This window comes from Anser brachyrhynchus, assembly GCF_964034855.1.
Source record: "Anser brachyrhynchus genome assembly, chromosome: 10".
Lineage (NCBI taxonomy): Eukaryota > Metazoa > Chordata > Aves > Anseriformes > Anatidae > Anser > Anser brachyrhynchus.
The window spans coordinates 22,944,531-22,968,060 of NC_137705.1; the positions used below are offsets into that span (position 1 = coordinate 22,944,531).

A 23,530-nucleotide genomic window follows, 5' to 3' on the forward strand; every position below is an offset into this window, starting at 1 on the left:
TTCTCCATGCAAATAAAACATTGGTAGGGTAAAGAGTCTGTCTGTTTCACTGCCTCTGTAAACAAGCAAAAATACATTGACAACTCCAAGCTCCCTAAAACATACATGGTAGCTGTAGACGCCTATGTCTGCATATCACCATTACAGATTTCTCTACACCAGTGATTCAGTTTGGACAGAACTGAAACTTCCCCATTTCCCCAGATATTGATAAAATAAACAGTGAAAGAAAGAAATTATTTTCCACAGCTTTTCCTTCTGGTTTTGCAGCAGGCTTTAGTTAAAATGTGATTTCCCAATGAGAACAGAAATAAGAAATAAGAAAGTCAAGTAAAAAACTGAGATTTGTGAGATACCCGTGGAGAAATCTTAATGAGACTTTGTAACTTGGCCTCTTCTTTCCCCAGCTTCAAGAGCCTCTACTCTGCTAAATTATTTACAGTCTATGTAAACTAAGAATGAGTGGAACCAGAGTATTTTGAGAAACAGATGCTGAGGTTGCCCTTTCCTCCCTCTCTACTCCTGGCAGATATATTATGTTCACAGTGAGGCTGTGATCCTGTGCAACTTTACTTCTGGGGTTGAATTTCTGTACTGTTCAGTTTTCTGCCATTCACTTGTGCTGCTTGCCTTCCCTTTCTCTTCTGTAAGCACCATCCTGTAAACTTTTAAAAGGCCCCACCCCACCCGGAGATTAAACACGAGCAGCTGACCACAGCCTCCTTTACTAGAGCTTTGTCATCAAAGCTTTTAGTTCAATTCCTGCCATAATTCTTTCTCCTGCATGTTTACATTCCTTATATTTCCACTTCAAACGCCTCACCGCATGACCCATGCTTTGTGACCATACCTAGGCTATACAAATACCTTACAGAACATTTTTTGCAGGTTTTCTGTCACCCTGTCACTGGACCAGCAGGAGTGGTCGGGCAAGCAGGGCTTACGCACCCCAGCATACTTCCCTGCTGGATCACCCCAGCCACGAAACACATTGAGATTTTAAAATAAAGCCTCAGTTCTTCAGTTGGGCAGTACAGGAGGAAATGTGAGGTGGACTGTCTCTTCACCTGATATTTCCCAATCTTGTCTTTGTCTTCTCCTTTCATTATGCTAATGTTACAGTCCAAAAAGACAGAGAAAAGAGGGAGAGAAGACCGTTTTATTTATTTATTTATTTTGTGCAAATTGGGGCCCAGTAACTTGAGCAATAATTAGGAGATCTACAAAATGTGACAGCTGGTGGTGGGCTCTCATCTATTTCCCTTTGTAACTGAGTACCTTGCACGTGTTCCTAAAGCCCTTTTGTTGTTAACATTCTTTTTTACCAGAGTTTTTTGTATTACACCGTTATTCTAGCTAAACCCCACCCTTCCATTACCTTGCCCTTATTATGATATCCATTTAGATACACAACGACCAACCACAGTTTCTGTCTCCCCGAGACTGGTCAGCCCCAGCTACCAGGAAAGGTGAAGCTTCAGTGTCATCCAAAGTTCGGTAACATGGGAAAACAAAAGTCAAAGAGGACAAATCCCGATGTTGTGCACTCAGACAGGGAAGCTGCAGTTGCCTCAGAAGACCAGTCATCGCTGAGGAAATGCAGGTGAAAAGATGGGGACTCAGCAAAGCAGCATGGAGGTGGGAGGACCTAAGCAGTGAGCAAGAGCTGCTATGGAACAGAGATGCCTCCACACCTACTCTGTTGAAAGCAAGTAGGCCTTGTGTCACAACAAATGGGTTTAATCATATGCTTAAGTGCCAAATGATTCCTCCAAATATTTAGCTCTTAAAAAAAATCCAAGAAAATATAGAAGCTTGTGGGTGCAGGGTACTTTACAGCAAAGTTGCTGCTGTTAATCCTTACCAGCTGTGATGAGGACAAGCTTTTTTTCCCAGTACACTGTGAGACTTCAAAGTGTGTTGCTAACATTTTTGCTTAATGCTCCTCTCTCAGACAACTGCATCTGCCCTGCTGATAACTAAAGAAATAGTAGCTTAGAAAAATAAGGCTGCCTTAGATTGATGATGTCAATTGACTGTGGGTAGGGCTCTTGATCCCATCATTTTTTCCATCCATGCCACTTAAAATTTACTGTTTCAATCACAGTTTTAGCAGTACATGGTGTTCTTGGTAAACAATCCAATGCAGCAATGTGCCACAAACAGAGTTTTGTTCCTAGAATAAATGCAGCATAAGATTATAAGGGACATATCAAGGGTTTAGACAACAACCAAGCTTTAAGACTGATTTCTTAAAGATAGAATGTCATATAAGAATTCTTGCCTTTCCATATATCATCAATGATTCAATACATATTCTCCTGGCTTCTTAAGAACACTATTAACTGTAATTTCTACAGAGTAATGAGATTTAATCATCCATTTCATAATTACACACACTCTCTAGCCCCAGGCCATTTCCAATTGAAGGTAAACATGATGGGACCTGAGACAAGAGCACAGGAAAAAGAGGGTGTGGAGAATGTTAACAAGGAGACAAAGGTAAAAGCAATTGCTTAAAGACCCAAGCTAATCTGGAAGGATTATCAAAACCAAAAAATAATTCAACTGTGGGAACGAAGAACATGCCAGGAGAGCACAGGGCAGTTATGGCTGAAGGAGCAACTGCGCAGGACCCAGAGGTGGTTGGGGCAGTGAAGCTAAAGCCTAGGAAAAAGCCAAAGGCCCATGTAGGTAGCAGTCAGTAGTGTTAGTCAGTCCCTTTGCATGCTCCTGCTCCAAGGACCTCCTTGCTGCTAATCCAGAAAACCGCTGAAAAGACACTGCGTGAGGCACAATTATGTGGTTCAGTGCTTTATGCACTTAATGTCCTTCATCCCTGAGCTCTCAGTCTCTCACTGTGGCTACAAGCACTGCAGCAGTGCTGCTCTTCCCTGTCGTGTCTGAGGAGGACTTCTCCCTGAGAACGAGTTTGCTGGCTCAGTAGATTGATATCTGTGGAAGGGAGCATTGGTAAAATAACGCAGTGCTTATACAGAACTTGATCTTTTGGAAAAAAAAAAAAAGCATGAAAAAAGAGGAAAGGAATAAAGAAATAATTAGGGAGAACATGTCAGAAACAGACAAAAAGGACAGACAGGCAAGGCAGAAACAGAAAAAAGTGTCTCTTAGGTTTCAGGCAATGACAGTCGCTGGAGAAGCTGAACAAAATATCATCTTCTGCTGGATTTTCATTGAGCGTTTTCACTCCCTGGCCTCACTGTTCACGCAGCACTAAGTCTCTGTGCAATTCCTGTGACATAACACAAAAAATTACACATTGCACTGCAGCATGCCATGGGCAAACATGTGCCTTAAATGCTGTGTTGGTCCCCTTACCGTGCCGCTCTGCTCAAAGGGGACCTGAGAGTGCTGGAAGCAGACAGGAAGGCATTCTGAGTGGGACTTCTGCAGGCTCTCCCGTCTGTGGGACGTTTCTGCCCGTGTTGCAATAGATGATTTGTACATCGCCCACACAGGGACCGGATAACACTTCCATCTAGTGGACAGTCTGACAGATCTATGCTATTGTGTGCCAAGGCTTGCTCCTCAGGCTGTCTTTGACTTCTTACTGTTTTAGAAAAACCTTAAAATGGTGATATCAAATTCTTCTACGTCAGTATGGTAGAGATGAGCTCATCTGGGTGAAAAGCTCTCAGGCGTCTAGCTGGGCGGGTATCCAAGTTGAAAACAGATCGATTTGATCAGATACGATGCCTTGGAATTTTCCATGCGTATTTCATCCAGGAATCCTAGGGTGAAGTTTACGTAGGCCTGATAGGTTTGAGTAGGTTTTTATCTTAAACTAGATAGTTTCCAAACCTAATTCCATTTCCACTGAAGCAAATTTGAAGCTTAGATCAACAAGTAGACCCAGGAAAATCAGCGATCTATAGGCTACGTAAAAATGAACTGAGAATCGTTTACACTTCTCTGTATACATAGCTTAATCTGTGGGGAAAGAAGAAAAAGGAGGGCAACAGAAAAACCAAACCAAACCTGTTGTATCACTTTGGAAATACCCAAAGGGGAGTTTAGGAGGAAAAAAAAAAAAAAAAAAGCTTCTCCCATCTCTTTTATATAATGACCATAGTAAATCCCAGAGAAAGCCTGTCAGCATCAACACACTTATTGCAGATTGCAAGAACAGGTTGGATGTTTTTCCCCATTTATCAAAGCAATAGTGTTAAATTTTATTTCTCAGAGCTAGGTACAACATATATTTTTGAAATCCCTTTCTGTTTCAAGCTTCTATACACAGATTGTCCAACTAAATTAAAAAAAAAAAAACACACCAAACAAAAAGCCTACCACAACCATGACCACCAACAAAATGAAAAAAAAAAACCACCCACAAAACTGAAAGCCAAATACCCAATCCCAGCCCCTGAGGGAAACCAAGTACCCAAATCCCAGCCCCTGAGGAGAACAAATGTCTCCACCCTCTGCTTTCCAAGCAGTCTTTCATCAGAGTCAGTCTGGCTGTTGACTCAAAGTGACCTCTATCATCTGCAAGAAAACCTCCTGAACAGCCAGCTGAATTAGCTGATGAATTAGCACAGATGCTCAGATTGCTCGGGTGAGTGAGAGGTCTTCAGACTTCAGCTTCACTCCATTTTCAGATACATCCGTAGTGCTCAAAATTAAAGTCAAAGGAGCTGCTACCCCCCTTCATTTTGAACACTGCCATTTTAAATGCTGATCTTTCCTTTACAGACCCCAGCAAGTGGGCAAACATGACGCCATAAACAGGAAAACATCCCAAGCAAGCGGAAGGGACCATGTCTGTGGGCCTGAGCTGGTGGCAGGTGACGCAGTGCATAGGGCTGACTCCTACGAGCTAAAATAAAGGTACCATTGTTTGAGACTGGTGAGCTGGTACCATCTAGGGATCAAAAGAAAAACAGGCAAAGCCAAGGCAAATAGTGATAGCAAAGGGTTAGTGTGTTCCATGGGGATTTCTGACCCTTATTTCTTTAGTATATATAAAGATTGGCCTGCAAGTTACTGCAGGCTTAAGCACAGTGTTTAGGAGCATCTTATTCTGCCTTTGAAACGTGCCAGGAAATTCCAAGAGGGCAACTCAGGATCATATTGTCCCTAGGCTGGCTGGAGTACCTCGCTGGGTGATTCGAGCATGCTTACCCCAGTATCGATACCAACAGGAGAAAAAGGAACTGCATATATTTAGCACATCTCTGAAAGAAAGATTCTTTCTCTCAAAATCTTAAGTTGATTATTACAATTTGAAAGCTATTTATAAAAGCAAAAATCAGGAACTAGACATTTTAAAGCATGGTCCTAACAGCTCCCGCATCCTCTCGCGGCACAGCAGCTCCCACGCCCTGCGTGTGCAGGATCGGAGCAGTCTGGTGCAGACAGCCCACACAAGCAAGGAGCATCAGCTCAGCAGCAATCCCCCAGAGGCTTCAGGAGGACTAGAAGATAATGAAATAGAGGCAGCAATAAAGCAAAGCATATTTCAGGTTTCTGCATAGGCCTAAAAAAAGGGGAAGATTTTAGGTATTGATTGCAACCATGACTTTTTGCCTACTCTGGAGGGAATGTGTAATTTGGCCGGCATGGACGAGCTTTCAAAATCCAGGCCAGAATTAACTATGCTTAAATGATTTGTAGGAATAAATGATACGAAGATAGCTCTCCCTCCTCTAAATACATTCGCTCTAAACAGTAAGTAGCTTGGAGAGACACAAATTATGCTTCTCTTTTATAATCTGTGGAGGCAAACAACACCTCCTACTCCAACAACCAGCCATGGAAGGGAGACTGATGACTCAGTTTTGCAGACCTGGAACAGGGTAGGTATTGCCAAAGAGCTGCTAGAGGAATTGCCTAAGAGAGAAAAGCTTAACAAGAGCGCCTGGAGGAGCTGGCATCGGGCAAAAAGCTTAACGCCTTCCTGGCAGAGACGCATGGGGGTGTTCACCCTCCTCCTATGAGAGCAGTGGTAGGGACAGTGACATCCTACCATGCTCTTAAAACTCTGGCCAGAGGCAGCTAAACCTTAATGTCCAAAATGAGGGAGGATTAAGATCTCCCTCTTTTCTCTAGCTCCTTCTCTCTTAACATCTCCCCTCTCCACAGGGCTGAAAATAAGATGTGAAGCACCAAAGTTGTCACCCTGGGTGCCACAGCCAGAAGGATTCGGTAATTCTCAACACTCATCACACATGTGAGAGGTAAGACTTGAGTCACCCCCTGCTTGAGAAGAAAAAATAAATTAATATTTAGTCACAGAAGCTCATTGCTGCTCCGAGTGAGACAGAACAGCTCTCAGGAATCCTGGAAAGGCACAACATGCAAATGCCCAACAGCTGAAAGATATTCTGAGAAGGAATATTTTGCAAGAGAAGGTACTACAGCTGACACACCTACCTTGCATTACAGCTTCCAAGGAAGCATTGTATACAGCAATTTGGAATGCATATACAACCCTGGGAGCAGCAGGTTTTTTAACAGCTAATGCATTTCCTTCAGCTGTATGAGGTGTCATTTGACATTTATATTCCACATGGATCTTTTCTGCAGTTATTCGGACGTAACTGATAGGTTACAAGCTGCTGTGCCTCTTGGAAAGCACACAGCTTGACTGAGAAGTACCAAGGTCTTCTGTACAGTTAGGTGGGAGAGAGGAAACAGAAAACCTGTAGCTATTGCAGAGGTGTTGCCATTATGGGGTTAATTAGGCTTTAACAACTGAGGCACGGCACACATTTTTCTGAGGATTAATGACCATCTGGAAGAAACTGATGGCCTAGGAAACCCTGATCATCAGTGTTTAAGGCTTGTCCTTTCTCAAGGTCATTAGCACAGCTACAGGGTAGGGCTGGATCAGAGGCCAAATGCCAGCCCAAAGCGCTCCCTCACACCCCATAGAAGTTTGCACCTGGCTTTGGGGGTTTCCAGCTACCTGCTGATACACTGATACTGGTGAGAAGGTTTCAGGAGCATTCAGAAACTTGTCTGAATGATGGGTAAAAGCTTCACAGATCAGGTAGGATTTAATCTGTTCAGTTTATAATATCCCTCAGTTAATTTGTTGTGCAAGCAGAGGTTCTCTTCCTCTGAAGCTCACAAGCAGGTACTGCACTAGTGTTAGTCCCCAGACATGCCAAAACCACAGCGGCTGAGAGTTGTGCCTGCCGTACCCAACAGCACGAAGTCTCCTACAAAAAAGGCGGGAAATGAAGAATAACCCAACCAAATCGGAGATATTTTCTTGCCTATTCCCTAGGTATGAAATGGGAAGGTTTATATCATCGATATTTTTATACAGATGTGAGAGCACACACAACAGTCTCATTATCCACAGAGGTGTGATCATTTTATGCCTCACAAAACTGTTAGATTATCTTTTAGCCTGTTGCTTCCCAAGACAGGTGATACATTTTGGCTCTGTGGTTTTAAATACACTTGACAAGTAAAAAACATTTTCTTCCTGTTTGTTTACCTTGCCTCCAATTCTGAATAAAGTAAAACAAAATTCCTCCACCTGTTTTCTAAAGTTAGTATTATTTCTTGCTCTGTCACGTACGTGTTTCTAAACACACCTATGAATTGTTTTGTCACTCCATCTCCAGCGGTCTTCATTTGGCAGAAGGAAATAAAAGTTTTCATGGGGCTACATAGGCTAAGGCCCAGATCTTTTCCCATGTGCCTGCTCATGTGGAAACTCCTAACGTGTACACACCATTATAGTCCTTGCAACCTGCACTAAGAAGCATTCACCAGATGGAAGTCATCTGCCAGTGAGCGCCCAGTTAACGTGGCTGTTTATCTTTTCCTTTCTTCTCTAACCTAGAACTAATTTCAGTTTTATGTCTTTTTGTATCTACATCCTCAGCTCATGGTCAACTAGTGTCAGAGGACCTCTGCTTCAGCATGCAGACGTGGTACAAAGCTGCTGATGCTTTCCCTCTGGTCCTGAGCTCCTCTGCTTCATTAGGATCTCCAAAATAAGTTCTGGAAGTGCTTATAGGGGCAGATGAGTTTTCCCAGCTGCCCTTCCTGTCCTGCTGGAGATTAGGCCTCTTTTTCCCCTTTCTGTAATAGAAATAGCTGGAATGAATATACTCTGGCTTTTCAGCTGCCTCAGTTCATTGCCTGCTGTATTAACCGAGACACTGAATTAGTTCATCCCAGCAGGACTCTCCAGAGAGAACCTGAAATTACTATTTACTAGACTACTTTACGTCCCTCAGTTACTTCCAGTAAGGCAATTTTCCAAGTTCTTTTGAAAATCAGAATAAGTGGTTTTTATCCCTTTGCCCTTTATCCTCTATTTTGTCATACAGAGTTTTATTTCAGAAGCGTTTCACCCTGCCTTCCCCCCAGTCAGAGACATTATTGGGCACTGCAGCTCTGTACTGCACCGGGGAGTCCTGCAGAAGCAGACCATCTGCAAAAGCCATTAACCAAGTCAGCTGTTGGCCAAGGCCAGCTAGGAAAGTTTGATTCAGAATGGCCCACTTCTTTCCCTCCTGCCCTCCGAGAGCGTGGGAAAGATCCAATGACTTCACAGTGCTTCATTTTAAAGAACTTTTCAAGTCAAAGCAGTTGCAAAACAGGCTGAGAACAATGCTGGATTTTCCCATGAAAATCCTGTGGATGAGGTTTGTCTTTCTGCCAGATCAGACTAACGCAAACTGGCCCCTCTTACCCCAACAAGATCACCTCACCCCGCAGAGAGCTGCAGGAACAGGCCCAAAGATGATGTTATCTGCGGTCTGCAGCTGGGCACAAGGAGCCAGTTACCAAGAGGGCTGTCAGCAGCTAAACCCTATGAGCTCCTGTCTCCTAGCCCCTGACAAAACCTGCATGTGCAAGTTGAACAAATCCATTTTCCCTATCAGCGAAGAAAGCATGGCTGAGCAATGTGAACAGTAAAAAGGCTCCCCAAAATTTTTACGCTTGCTTTTGCTCAAATTAAGAGCAGCTGGGTAATGTCATGTTTTCAGAGTCCATTTCTGCCTGGTCAGTAGCAGGAGGCATTTGACACAGCAAATTGCTGATAATTGATCACATTGAAAGCAATCCCCCTAAAACCAAACCAGATTTTTTCTCCGGCAGGGTTGGTCAATGTGGTTCAAGTAGCTCTGGACTTGAGCACAGTGTGTATTTATCCATTATTTGCCTTCAGCCTCCAGTTACAGACAAGCCTAGCCTTAAGCCCCTGCAGTGCGTTCACCTAGCATCCTGCCCATTGCCGTTTGCTCCAGCTCTTCTTTTGCTCACCAGCATTTGCCCAGACATTGAAAAATTGTTTTATGACTACTTAGCAAAAACATATTGCTTCAAACATTTAAAACCCAGGAGCTTAAAGTGTATCCCAACTACCAACAATATTGTCTTCTGCAAAATACATCCCTGTGTCCAATAAGGGGGGATCAGCGTTTCTCACTCCAGAACACTCATTGGCAGGTACCGCATGGCAGCAGGGAAATCCCAGAAATGTCTCTCTACAAAATTACACTGCATCCTTCCCCAGTAACCTTTCCCCTTTAACTTTCTTCTGTTCAACCCTCTCTGCTGCTGATCCACTCCTGCTCAGTCTCTGCCACCTCTGTCAGCGCAGCTCTGGCATGGGTGGCAGTGGGTGAGGGAAGCCGGGGCTCACCAGTGCTAGCTGCACCAGCTGCTGATTTCCAGCCACAGAACCGCTCTGAGCAGCATGGGAACAAGCCTACAAGCAGCCCTCCCAGGACAGCTGTCCCAGACATGAACTGCTGATCCATAACTCTCCGGTAAACACAGTGAACAGGAAAGACAACAACAAAAAATCTACTCTCAAATCGCCAAGACATAAATTAAAATGATATTGCTACTTTTCTATTGCCAGCTCTCTAGGGAAGTGTTATTTCCATAGTAAAACAGGTCCATTTGAAACAGTGATGCATATCTTCCCCCTCCTAATTGCTCCACTTCCCCAGGAAATCCCCTGGTCCATGCTCTTAAGAGTTTTTGTTATCAGATAATCTGGGTGTTTGGCATATGTCCATGGGACCACTTAAGTATTGTCTCCTTTGAGGTGTAGTGTATGTCCTAAAACCCTTAAAGGCTTAACCAAAACCCTTTGTTCTTATGCTTTGTTTCTCTGAGAGTCTGCTGAACACAAACAGCATTATTGTGTTCTCAATTGTAGATTTGTTAATCCAAATAAATTATTGTCAATAACCCAAGTGCTGTACCTCCATACCCTGTAAACAGCAAGCCACAGTCTTACACGAGTGCTATGAACATTTTAGAGTCTTTGAGTACTGTGTTTAACTCAACAAAATACAGGAACACAAGGGGGGAGAGAGATACAGGAAAAAGAGTGAAAGAAAACTGGAGACAGAAGCATGGTGGGTGGGATCTTCAGAAGCTTGAGGTAACCACGGGGCAAATCACGTCTTATAGGACAGTCAATCCCATCACCTCTTTGGGAAGGGGGAGATGCTGCCCCATCCACTCCTTCTCCTTCCTCATGGTGCCCTTACCACTCATCAGGCTCTTTTCTGAATAGCCAAGGCTGCTAAATGGCCGGAAGCCAAACCCAGTGCCTGCACAGTTGGCTTTCTGACCCAGCCCCGGGAGCACTGGGTCACAAGGATAGCAGAGCAGCAAGACATCAACCTTTGGAGGTCTGATGTGATGCCTAACCTTGCCCTTTTCGGGGCCTTTGAGGGGAGCAGTACTACTTCAAGTTGTACTGCACCCTGCTTTGTGGGCTTTTGTCCATAACAGAATCAGGGAGCTGCCTTGGGCTATAAATCATTGAAAAAGAAGGGAAAGAGGGTAACTAACCTGTGTCAGTCACCTGGTCCGATTCACAGGGTGAGCCTGGGGCACTGCAGCAGCCCAAGCAAGGGGGCAGAACAGGGACAGGAGCAAACAGTGGGTCCTGGGGACAGGACCCCATTGCTGTCAAAGGAAACAGAGCACAATTATCCTTCTATTCTTATTGCCTTCACAGGCCTATTTAGCTGTATACTGTTTAATATAATATTTGATTATACACACATGGAAACCATTACTTTCAATCCTAAATTATTTAAAGCTTTTCTCATTTTATTTTGATTGTTTGCTATAGGACCTTGGAAATAAAAGAAGGAAGGAGGAGAAACAGGAAAAAGCAATACAAATAACCAAAACATTCCCCCATCCCTCCTTCCAGGGAGACAGCCTGGCCCCAGTGAAATACACATCAAAAATTCCCATTGTTTCAAATGGATGCTTTTTCAGCATTAGTCTTTATAGGCTGGACCAAATTCTGAGTTTTCAACTAGGCACAGAAAACTGCAGCAAATTCTGACTTTATTTATGTTGTTTTAAAAACACAAGCTAACATATCTAGCACATTTTTTGATTCTGGCAGAAAAAAAAAAAAAAAAAAAAAAAAAGAAAAGATGTTATACCTTGTCTTTTCTACTATGTCAAGGTCTTGGTCATACCTGTCAGCCAGAGGGCCCTATTGTCTGTAACATCCTAAATTGCACTGACACTCTGTTTAGGGCAGTAAAATTAATTTGTGATAAATAAAATTGCTCCAAGTGAAACAAACAAACAAACAAAAACCCACCACCCTAATATTCTAGAGTTTACTTTTTTATTTCTTTACTTTGAGCACATTCAAATAATAGTTAAAGTGTTGTTACTGTGTTATTGCCTTAGTATCATTGCAACAGAAATAAGAATAGTAAATAACTTCTTTTTTCCCATTAAATTCTTTCTATTTGTGCCCCAAGCATCTAATCATAGGTGCAGCCAACAAAACACACAGCAACTTGCATATACTCCTATGGCTGACTAGAGTAAATGGCAGAAGGACTGCGCTAATACTAAATAGCCCAGCACTCATTACAGAGCACACATACTGTTATGTAGGGGCACAGAATTAAGCAATTCAAGCCCTGTGTCTAGCTTGTGTTCAGTTAGGTATTCAGAAAGTTTGTAAGATGTAACTGAGGTCTTTCTAAGCAGCTATGTTCAAGATGGTAATTGCAGATGACCCATCGTTATTAACTCAAGCCCTTAACCATCGACTGAGCTAACATGATCAGCCACAACAGCTTGAATATAAATCACATAAAACACTCCTTTTCTAGGAGATGCAAAGCTGGTCTTCAAGCGCTGAAGTTGCTGTTCTTTTGCAAGGTTATTTGCAAGTTTTACAGGGTCTGTGACTCACAAAGCAGAAGAGAACTTTATAACGCCCATGTGCCCTTTGACAAGCTTAGTTTGTGGCTGTTGTGTTGTTCTAATTAAATTTTGTCAAGGTTAGTAATCTAGGAACCGTGGTCAAAGGAAAGCATCAGTAATTTAACTACATCCCACAAAAGATACTGTCATTATCACGTCACATGTGACTTTATCTAGCTGGATATAGGTTCTGTTCAGAAGCACGCATACATAAACACTGATTGCCAAGTAATTACCATTTTATGAATAAAAAAATCACTATTAATTAAACTTGCTGGTTTTATATCAAGGGTTTGATATTTTAAGAGAGAAAATCTTATCTACAACAAGTAAGCAAGGAAGCATCCAGCAGATACGCCCAATGTTACCTATCTGACAAAATCACAGTTTCAGCAGAATTGGCTAGCGCCTACCCAACAGCACTCGTTAACTATGGCCCTTCATCCATTTCTCACATAATGCACTTTACTCTTTACCATTGTGCATCCTGGAGCTTTCACCTGAAGCATAAGAAGTGAGGAATAAGCCATTCCTCTGCTGCAGATCTCCACTGCAGGAGCTGCACTGCATTTGCCTGACTGTATGCTTTTTAACTCTTTCATATGCTGATTTTGATTTCTGCTTTTCGTATGAAATTGCAGAGGCAGTGCAGAACCCAACCCTAGCCCCATGAGTGTGCCACTTAAACCCTCTTAAAGCCCACGTTTCTCCTGACTCAGTTCAAAGTTGATCAATTTGACTTTTTCCAGCCCTAAAATGCACTGGTGTACAAAAATAAAATAAACAAAACAAAATAAAATCACTGAAATTCACAGACATTTAAAAAAAAGTAGAACAAGGGACAGATTATTCGGGCCCCTATTTCTGTCACACTGATTTGCATTATAGTAATTGGGAAAAAAAATCTGTTGAAGCAAAAATAGCTTTCTACAGTCCCTATACCATCCAGTTTTTAATAAATTATCTCAGATATTTGCATAAGGACACACAGCTGTGTGCAGCACTTGGAAGCACCAGCAGTCCCAGGCTTTTTTGTGTGCTCTTCACTAGCACCAGTAAAATCAGTGATTTGCCTGAGGTTAGGTTACAGCCTTGTTGCTGTTCTGTTTCTGTCTTTGCTAAGTGCACAAACGAGTTAGTGACCTCTACACCTAAAAAGTGTCATTGATTACCAACAACTCAAACTATAGAGTGTCTGTGTCTTAACGATAAATTAGGGATTAAGCCCTAAGGAGTATAATACATTGCAGCAATAGGTTACAGTAAATATGTACACTGATACTTTCAAAATTGCAAAGCCAGATGATAACCAGACCACCTTACTAAGTCATAATGTCCGTATTAAATCAAGTTGTACCGGTCCCATTTTGTGAGCTGGTGAACCCAAACTCAGGAAGCATTTTAAAAAAAGTTGAAACCCTGAGTGTCAGTCGCTTCCCAGCTCTAACACACTCATCTCAGCAGAATGTTTTATTGAACTCTAGACGACGGACAAACCACTGCATGCAGACGAATGGATCCCTGTGTACAAGTACTCCCTGCGTGTAACACATGCTAGAGGGAATTTTCTTATAGACTGAGAAAGGATGTTCCCCAGAGCAGCTTTAATTTTTGTGCTTTGTGTACACGGTTGATACTGGCACAGCATTGAGGAAAAGGGGGAGAAAAAAGGGAAAAAAGGACAAAAAAAAAGGATAACCAGAAAGCACATTTGGTTTTCTCAAATAATAAGAAAGCTCACTGTGATTTTCACTGTGATTTACCATGGCATAGACACATCCAGGCAAGGCAGCAGGACCCCCGAGCTGACTTGCCAGACAGGACACAAGTGCTGGGCTTTGCAGGCTGGGAGGCAGATGACCTGGTCTGGCAACTCTTCTGCTCCCTTGCAGTTCCTATCAACTCTAACAACTGCTGGCAGCAGACCATGACAGCCAAAAAAAAATAAAAGTAACTAATGAGACAAAGCTTTGATACCTGATCTGAGCGTACACATAATGAAACACAGACAATAGAAGAAAACATTTAAGGGCTGTAATACTGTTGTTGTTTTACTCTGGTGCACTAGGGACCCACAAAGTTAGAAAGTGGCTCAAAGAAGCCTTAATAAATCACAATTTAATTTGTGTCTACACTGCTCACTTATCTACAAAGTAAGAGCCCAGCAAAGATATTCCCTGTAACAGATTCTTATCAAAGGATTGTATTTCTTGCTGAAGAACTCCCAAGAGAGGCAAAATTGCCCAAGAAAGGAATGCTTTACCAGGTCTTCCTTTTCAGTACATGCAACCTACACAGGACTTCCAATCAAGCCTTGATTAACGCAGCACATCCCACTTCCTACTTAAGCGGGCAAAAAGATAAGAGGCTTGTTTTTATTTTTAGTCAGTGACTCATGCTTACCTTGCACATATTTAGAAATAGAGAAAGAGAAAAAATGGCTCAGATGTCTTTCTGGGGATTTAAGACCAGAAATAAATTACATTCAATATCTTACCAATTCATACTTCATCTTACTCTGCTTTAGTTTTCCTGAAATGGGTCCTGAACTGCATCTCAAATGCCCCAAGAGCATCCGTGTCCTTTCCTTTCTGTCTTTTGATTTGACTTGTTAATTTCTCAGGAAATAACCCAAATCCTAGAGCAATGCACTGCAGCTCCTTTACTGCACTGTATTTGTTCACTGGGACTTGTGCTGCTTCTCTCCTGCCCTAGGGCTTGGTGTGTGCCGGAGGCAAGGCTCCAACTTCTGCAACGTCCCAGTAAATCCACATCAGGGAACAAGATACACTCAGCTGAGAGCAGAATTAGACTCCTAAAATTTTCCAGTGGATATAACAGAACAGCAGGCATTTTACCACTGCAAGACTGTCTCATTCCTGGCTGAAATTAGCACCATCTGCTCTGTCTTCATAGCATTGTTCCTTAAAAGCTCCTGCCGTGTTGCAGAATCATTGCAAACACCAGGGCAAAGAGAGTAGGGGCAGACACCCACTGGGTTTTTCAGCACAGTGTTGGACAGTTCTCCTCTCAGCAGGGCTGTCCCTGCAGTTGAAGAAAACCTCAGGAAACTTTTACGTGGAAATCCACCACCTTGATACTGGTGATACACCCCAGGATAACGGTACCCCCATGTAGGAGTTAGGACCTTTCTGAAGGTGGAAATGCTGCAAAGTGAAAAGAGGGCCTTGCCTTCAGAGAGCTGCAGCAAGGCTGTCTGAAACTTTGGGGTACTTTGTAAGGAACCTATGCTCTGAGTAAAAGCCTCCATCTTCACCATTGTTAAATCAACAGCCCTTACTAGCACCCTGACTTTCTCTGTGTCTATTTAAATTAAAAATGCATCTGGGCCCTTCAGGGGTTCAGACAAGCTTCAGTGCTTACCTGATACTTGGAACAGACAGAAACCACCTCACCAAGGGATGTAAATGATCACAAAAGTCGATCTGACTTAAAGTACCTCTCCTCTAGCTTCACGCCGTGAGCCTCAAATTCCATTCCTACTGTGTGATCTGTACATACTGCAAAGATACTACTGTCTCTGTCCACAAGCACCTAAAAGGATTTTACTCCAGGAGTTTTTTCTGTCAGGAACTGTTAAATACAGAACCGCCTCTAGCTCAAGAAATTGGTTCTGTAGATCTCAAGGGCCCAGGAAAGCATACATGGGAATCATCACACGCTCGCCTTGCTCCAGGATCTCATCCTGGGCTATATCTGCAGACATGGGACCCTGGGTTAGACAGACTTTTGGTCTGATCCAGCAGGGCTCTGGCCTTTTTCCCCCACGTTTGTCACGGACTCATTGTGAGTGCCCTACCTCCAGGCATCTGAGCTCCACGCCTGCAGGGCTTGCATGACCATGGGCAGGCTCCTCCACAAGGCAGTGCTCTTGCCCTAAGACAGGCATATGAAATGGTCATAAGGTTTGCACCCTAAAAGGGCCTCACTGAGCACAAAGGAGTGGTGAAACAACCATGCTGAATGTAGGTACCTGCCTCAGGAGTGTCTAACATCAGATTACATGAATCCTGGGCACTGTATAATCATCTTTTGGTCTCTATTCCTCTACGATATGAATATCTAATCCCCACAGTGATGCTCACATTAATTTGAGAAAAATTAATTGAGATTGCAAATTAAAGGAAATAAAGAAAGGCATGCAGTGCAAGCGCTCTTCAGGGCTCAAACACACCAACAGCCTCCACTGCTTCATTATGTACACGGAACAGCACTTCTGTAATTATGGGATGTCCCCGAGACTACAGCTGCCAAATCTGGCCTGATACATTTCCCCCCTTGAAAAGTAGAAAGAGAGCATTGTGAGAACAGGTGGTTTGTCAGCAGCAAGCCTCAAGATCCAGACTCAGCTGATGCACAGTGAGGCACCTGGCTACTGCCTTGCCGCCTGGCAGTGCACTGGAGCATGTTTCAGGTTTACTGAGCTCCCTTCTTTTGTTTGTTGTAGCTGAGCTTTAGCATCTATTAATATAAATATGAAAAGATTTTTAAATATTCCAAACCAGAGCATGCCAGACTTTACATAACCAACCCAGAAGTGCTGCATCAGTACCAGCTCTATATTTAGTGATGACTGCAGGAACTGAATTGGAATAACTCAGCTCTCCTCCTCTCTCCAGCCTACATTATAAACATCCATCCTGCAGCATATTAGCATCTGATCGATCAGCTAGGAGAAGCTCTTAAGGTGTGGATCATTAAGTCTCAGTGCCCACGCCTCTGGGGGAATGAAGATTACATACTGGATGTCTTTGAGTGCCATGTATGCCTTTGAACATTATTTGTCCACTGTCAGGGAAAAAGAAAGAAGTGAAACAGTCCATGAATCTGCTTCACTACAGCAGTTACTCTTCTCCTGTATGACCACAAAGCAAGTACTACCACGGATCCTGATTCAGAGCCCTAACCAAACCCCAAGCACAAAGCCACAGGTTGTCTTTGTTTTTAAGATAGATGTCTGGAAAAGAAATGGCTCATTTTGCCAGCAACAGAACCACATCCATTTTCCTTCCTTCCCAGACCAGTCTGAGTTTACATTTCAGACATGTTTCAACTATAAGAGAAACAGAAACTCAAACATAATAGCAACTGCCTTGGTCAGCCAGGGTTTGCAGCCTGGAGGGCTGTGCTTTTGGAGGGACAGTGATGTTAATGTTAGTGTTGTCACTTTCCTGTCTCTGGGCTTTAGGAGAGGCTACCATTTAAGGTGCTGAACTTCTGTGCTAAGAAACAACACATTTCTACAGAAAGTCTAAGCTGCAAAATGACATTTTTGCTTTGCCGGTCATTAATCTGAAACTGGCTTTCAGTTCTGCTTTATTACCACCACGTACAAAAAAAAACAGAGCTTCTCATTTTATAACACGGCTACAAAAAAATGCAGCTTGGCTGGCAAAGGCTTGTTCCAGCGTGCTACAGCCTCAGTCCCTGTGGCAGGCCGGGCATCAGCAGAGACGAGGAAAATGGAAAAACATCCCTGGAGAGAGATAAGGAGGGTAGGGTGTGAGCAAGGCTGCTGGCAAGGGCCTCTTGCACACCGTCCCCACGGACAGGGACAAGGCCACACGATGGCAGCCTTTCTGCACAAATGCTTCAGCACAAAACATCGCCTGGGGGCACAGAGCAGCCAGCGACAATACCAGCTGCAAAGGGGTTTGGCAGGGCGGTAGGGCTGGTGTCTTCTTCCCCTAACCTCTGACCACACAGGATGGTGGATGTCAAAATGTTGATCACTACTAGCCAGAAAAAAAAAAAAAATCTTTCTTGGAAGTTAAAGAAACTTGGGGCACTTGGCCTCTGCCAAACTGGGAGCTGTATTTGCGAGACACAGCCACATTCAGAGCTGCACAAAATATTAGAGAGCTTGTTTGTATACCTGTGACACACATCTGCAACACTCACCGTGATGTAACTGGACTGCTGGTGGCTCAATAGCTGCTTGCACAGCTCTGGACCAGCTGTAGCAAGATGTGGTGCTCATTCAGTTCAAGGTCTGTAAGCACCCAGCTTGCCAGCAAAGATACAGGACAGCTGTTTAACATCTCCATGACACCTGGCGAGAAGAGTAAGAATTGTGAGACTCGAGAATCTACACAGTAGTCTGTTATTACCAATCATGATATCGCCAATAATGAGAGTCAATAAAATAGAGGAAGCAAACATTCCTCTGGAATCTGTCAAAAGGCTCTGGAATATGCACAGATTTCATCTGCATCTTCAGCCTCTATCACCAATACCTTAGTAGCAATTAGAAATTGGAGATTTTTGATGTAAATGATGAAAGTTTACTATTAAGAAATAACTAGCACACATTGATCCACTTTCAACAACACATATTAGAAAGCTTGTAATGAGTTTGAAGAAAACATGATTTTGACTAGACATAGAAGTTTAAGGAAATAGAATGAGGAAAAAAAAGTCACAGAGGTCAGCACAGCGCCCTCCTTGGCTCTCACTATGATTGAGATGCTGAAGGTATTGTACCAAACAAGAAACTCCTGTTTCTAGATCACCATTAAATAAAACTACACCTAATCCTTAAATTTCAAGAGGCTTTAACAGAAGTTTTACTTCCGTTTGAGATGTTTGTTAGTACCATGAATTAGTAATCATGGTAAATAATTTTGTAGAAGGGCACAGAATAAGAAAAACCTCCTAAAAGTCTCAGCAAGGTACAATGTGACCCAGTCTCCCATGATTCTGTGAAAACTTTCATGGCTGAACTTCAGACCTCCTGTCAGCCCAGGCAAAGTAGGACAGGTGCTTTCTCACGTCCACCTCCCAGCATCAGAGCATGTTATTAGATCAGTGATAGTCTGGAGGATTAGGGGAGCGGGTTGTACTTATTACTTGTTGCTTTTCTTTTCTCTCTGCCTCTCAAAAGTGTTCACAATTTAAAAACAGAAAGGTATTTGTAGATCAGCTGTACCCTGCAAAACGCAGCTGATATTGAAACATAGTGCTCCCTCAATTATTAGTACTCTGCTGTCCCACAATTGTTTAAGCAGACTTGAAAAAAAGAAAATAAGCAGCACGTGTGCAAATAGGAGGGGCTAATTTAACCAACCCTTTGAAAATCAGGCTAGAGCAAGAGGTATCATGGGAATGTCTTAATCCATCAGAAATGTGATGACTAAATAAGTAATTACTACTCTGAATATATATCGTCACTGGGCCCCTCCTGCACTGACTTAAGAGAATATTTCTACATTTCTCTTGCAATGCGTCTGTGTGACAGATCTGTGTGCAAGCTGTACCCAATTAGTATTGAGCTTAAGAGCTCCTCAGCATGTGTCTTGTGTCTACAAACGCCTCCTGGAAGCAATTTTCCCAGTGAACAAAGAGCAAATCACCTTTTCTCCTAACACTCTCAGAGGATATTTCCCAAGTATTGGCAAAATAAACACATGTAACGCACAATAAAGAATTAATTAAGTAATATTCTCTCAGTGCTTTGAAGGTGCAGCATATTATCTGCTTTAAGTGCTAAACATTACGTGTAATTAAATATGTCAGGATAGGTGAGACAAGGCGCTTGAACGATGTGGAAAACTAATGACGCAGCCTGTCTCTATCTCAGCAGGCTCTGGAGAAAAGGGATTTTCTTTTATTTAGAAGACCTGGTCCCAGAGTCTCCCCAGGTATTTAATCCTGCTCCCATGTGTATCAATAGAAAAATTCTCATCAGCTTGGTTGAAAGGAGGTTTAGATTGTAAACACCATGAAGTAGCAGCATTTTGCATGCATTACCCTCTGCTTCAGCTAAGAGAAGTCTCATCTGGCTGCCCTCAGAAAGGAGGAGATGAGCACCCTTCCTACGCAGGAGGCACAAGTCAGGGCATGACGGCCACGCTGCACCCACCTGGAGACACGCAGCTCACACCAAGCCCCGTGCCTCCAGCCAGCAGCTGATTGCTTTGCTTGCACGTGTGGGAGAAGCATTTCAGAAAGCCTTAGATTAAATCCATAGGGTTGTTAATCTCTTGTGTGCTCCATTTGCAATTGGAGACTAAACCTGGTGAATAAGCAAACATGATAGAAGAAATCATTATGATACAGCCAGGTTAAACACACACACACACAAATCTTGTTCCCGAATCACATGCAATTATTTTTTTTTCCATTAAAGTTACAATTTCACCACAGTTTTGAATATATTTCACATGTATGACATAAACACAGCTAGTTTTAATACTTTGGTAATTGTGTTTGAAAGCCTAAGTGTCAGCAGGTGTTTTGTTTGAATACATTTAACCGAACCTGGAAACCTTTCACTTTGCAGTCCCAGTCTTTGATTTTCTCCTGCTAATTGTATCATCTTCTGAGAATTATGCTTAACATGAAATTTGTGACAAGTATAAAGAATCCATGCCATGTTTCAATTTTAAAATGAATTCTTTTTCATTTTTAAAACAAGTTCTGTTCAGTTTAACCTTTCTCTCACATTTCTAACAAGGATTTCAGTCTTTTCCTGACCAAAGAGGATTGCTCCCTAGAGACTGTGACACAGGTAACAGCTATATCACTACTATCTTACATGATGTAACACATGAACAAGCAGCACATTCTATTTCCTCAACACTACAGCTAAGCTTATGAACTAAGGCTTGCTTGACTAGTTTTCTCATAAAAATCTGACAGCACAGCCAGTGGCTGTGTTAGGAGCCCAATATGCCTTCCAAAGGCAGCTGGGGCTGCCTACAGCCACTTGGCTCAGGCTTCCCTAAGCTCTGCTCTCTAACCTTCCTCTCCCTTCAACATCACAGGCACTGGAATCCAAAACCATAAAAAAAAACTCTCAAAATTTATCTGTGTTCCAGTCTCTCCAGAAACATCAATATGTGAAAAGGAGCGCAGAGGGTACATAACCTGCTCTGCACACCCCTTCCTCAGGCACCAGTTGCATCAGGGTGAAACTGTTAGCTTAATTTGACAAATGACTTAACATAACCACACCTTGCATAATCAATACACACACTACTTTATGGGAATGTCCCTAGAAGACTCCCATTATTACCAGCAATCACAGAATCATCTAGGTTTGTCACCCAATGGATGCACAGTTTCAAGTGACCAAACATAGTCAAAAGCAATACCTTCTGAGAAAAAGAAACTCTTTACAACAGGACAGTAACAAAATGCTGCTGAAAGGAAGTCAAACCCAGAAACACATTTTAATCCAGAAACCGAAATAGATTACCTCTGTGCAGGTACAGAAGTAGCTCAGAACGAATAGGAGCTGGAGTATTTCCTTAGGTGAGAATTTTAAGGGCCAAAGACAAGAGACTAGCCTAAGAAAGGCATAATAATTAGTTAATTATTTACCCAGGGACAGCTGTAGTGGGAAAAACCAAGGTGAAAATGCCTGAGTGTAGCTGATATACGCTCAGTGCTAAACCTCTGAGCTGGGCTCTCTTTGCTGTCATGCACAGAAGGGGTCTCCCCTCTTTCCTGCTGTCTTGTTCCCTTCTGCTGAGGGCTGACTGGGTCGTCTTACATCTGCTAGTGAAGGAGGAGCTCCCACAAACAGAATACAACACTTGGATGACTTAAGTTTAATGCTGTGCTAAAAATGTTATATGCATCAGAGGTAAACAAGAAGGCTTTGAGGAGAACATCGATTAGGTGTACTGCAGGTACAGCAGAAGAAAAGAAGCCAAACAGAAGGGTGTTTTGTTTCCAGTTATTCTAAAAGGGGCAGGACAGACTACAAGGAAACGGTTTGTGTCTCTTCCTCCTGCTCAAAGACAGAACGTTAAACCCATAATCAATGTGAATTGGTATTCTGAGTGACTGGGTAACAGCCTACGCAGAGCCAGAGAGCCACAGCTGAGTACGGCCGGTCAGTGAGGATGAGCAAGCAGTGGCAGGGAAATTGCCTGTGGAGGATGCCAGGACCTGAAAGATGACTGTCCATCCTGATCTCTGTTGTTTGCTATTATCAGAACTCAAGAGCCTGCTAAGAGAATTACTGATAGCAAAACATATTGCTGGAAAAGGGCAAAGAGAAACTCCCTGCTTTACCTGAGCATAATCAGAGACTGGAAGCTGGATCCAGCTTGGGCTGCTCCCTGTTGCTTTCTAAGAGCAAGCAAACAATGCACAGTGAATGACACTTAACCTTACAGCAAATGGAGGATTTGCACCCACTCACTTAAACTACACGCCTTGCTATAAAATCACACCTAATTTAATAAAAATCTAACTTCCAGCTATGAAACCCAGAGAACTTTTTTACCTGGCAAAGATTCTTGCACAAATCCAGTGTACCATGTGTGAAGAGACCTGGACACCCATTTGTCATAGTGAAAAGGAATGCTAAGCTGGGGAGGAAATAGGAGTATTTTCTTTGCCTCAGCTGACTGAGGTGTTTGGATTCCTGTCAGGTATGTTGCAAATTAACCTGGTGAAGGTTACTGGGGAATTGATCACAGCTGGGGGCAGGCAGGGTGACCAGTCTGGGAGTAAATGTCCCCAGAACAGCTCCTCACTCCCCAGACTGGCTTCTGGCAATCTCATTAGGACAGTCTGCTGCGCCTCATTTGTATCCCAGGCACTTGCAAACACAGCAGGCTAAATAGTTGTGCTTGGGCTGTTTTCCAGCTTATTACTTGGGCAGGGCAGCATGGTCCCTCATCCCAGAAGCGTGGCTTTGCCTCTTACCTATGCGCAAGCCTTCAGTGACTTAAGGTGCAGAGCAAAAAGCAAAGCAAGCTTTGCTCGTGACAAAGGCTGTTCTACTTTGGTGAGCACACCCGTACCCCAGTGGCATCCCCGCTCTGCTCGCTGGAGGCAGGGGTTGGGGACCCCTTTCCCTTCCCCGCCAGCCTGCCAGCTCCTCAGCACAGGACATGGCGGCCCTGGGATGCAGGAGTAAGGGCAGGGGCTGTGCCTGGGCCCGCCGCCGTGCCGACATGGCCCTGTTCCCGAGGAGCACACGGGACAAAGACCACCCGCCTCGCTGCTCCCCTCACGACCGTTCCCCCGCGCCTCGAAGCAGCACGCCCTTCCCTCCACACAGCCACCGCGGGACGCGGGGCCTTTCCCTCACAGAGTGGCCGCCGTCCCCCTCGGGGCGCCCCAGAACGGCTGTTTGGGGGTCTCCTGCCCGGCCAGACCCTCTCAGATCCCTCGGAGCTGCCCCCGGGGGCGCCTTCCCCGCGGCCCCGTCCTTCGTCGGCAGCACCGCCCCCTGAGTCAGCGCCGAGGGGCGGCCCCGGGAGCTGCGCCGGGCTCCTCAGGCGCCGTGCGGCGGTGCTGGCCCGGACCTCGGCGGCGTTGGGGCGAGCTGCCGGACGGACCCCTCGTA

The 23,530-nt window shown here is 43.7% G+C and overlaps 1 protein-coding gene across 16 annotated transcripts in view; it reads right to left on the reverse strand.

Annotated features, from left to right (window-relative positions):
* Nucleotides 1–907: 907 nt before the first annotated feature.
* Nucleotides 908–23,530, reverse strand: part of LOC308200511 (uncharacterized protein) — a 31,174-nt gene continuing 8,551 nt past the window's right edge. Inside the window, exons 1-8 of one of the 16 annotated variants that reach the window (XM_080606401.1) lie at nt 23,273–23,411; nt 22,246–22,302; nt 19,972–20,236; nt 18,124–18,274; nt 16,022–16,098; nt 13,965–14,112; nt 10,807–10,923; nt 908–2,955 (exon numbers count right to left, since the gene is read on the reverse strand). In XM_080606401.1, the coding sequence (XP_080462527.1) occupies nt 2,834–2,955; nt 10,807–10,923; nt 13,965–14,112; nt 16,022–16,098; nt 18,124–18,202 (543 nt within the window). In that variant the 5' untranslated portion in view covers nt 18,203–18,274; nt 19,972–20,236; nt 22,246–22,302; nt 23,273–23,411 and the 3' untranslated portion in view covers nt 908–2,833. The other 15 variants (XR_013955642.1, XR_013955646.1, XR_013955645.1 and 12 more) reach the window with 15 other exon arrangements.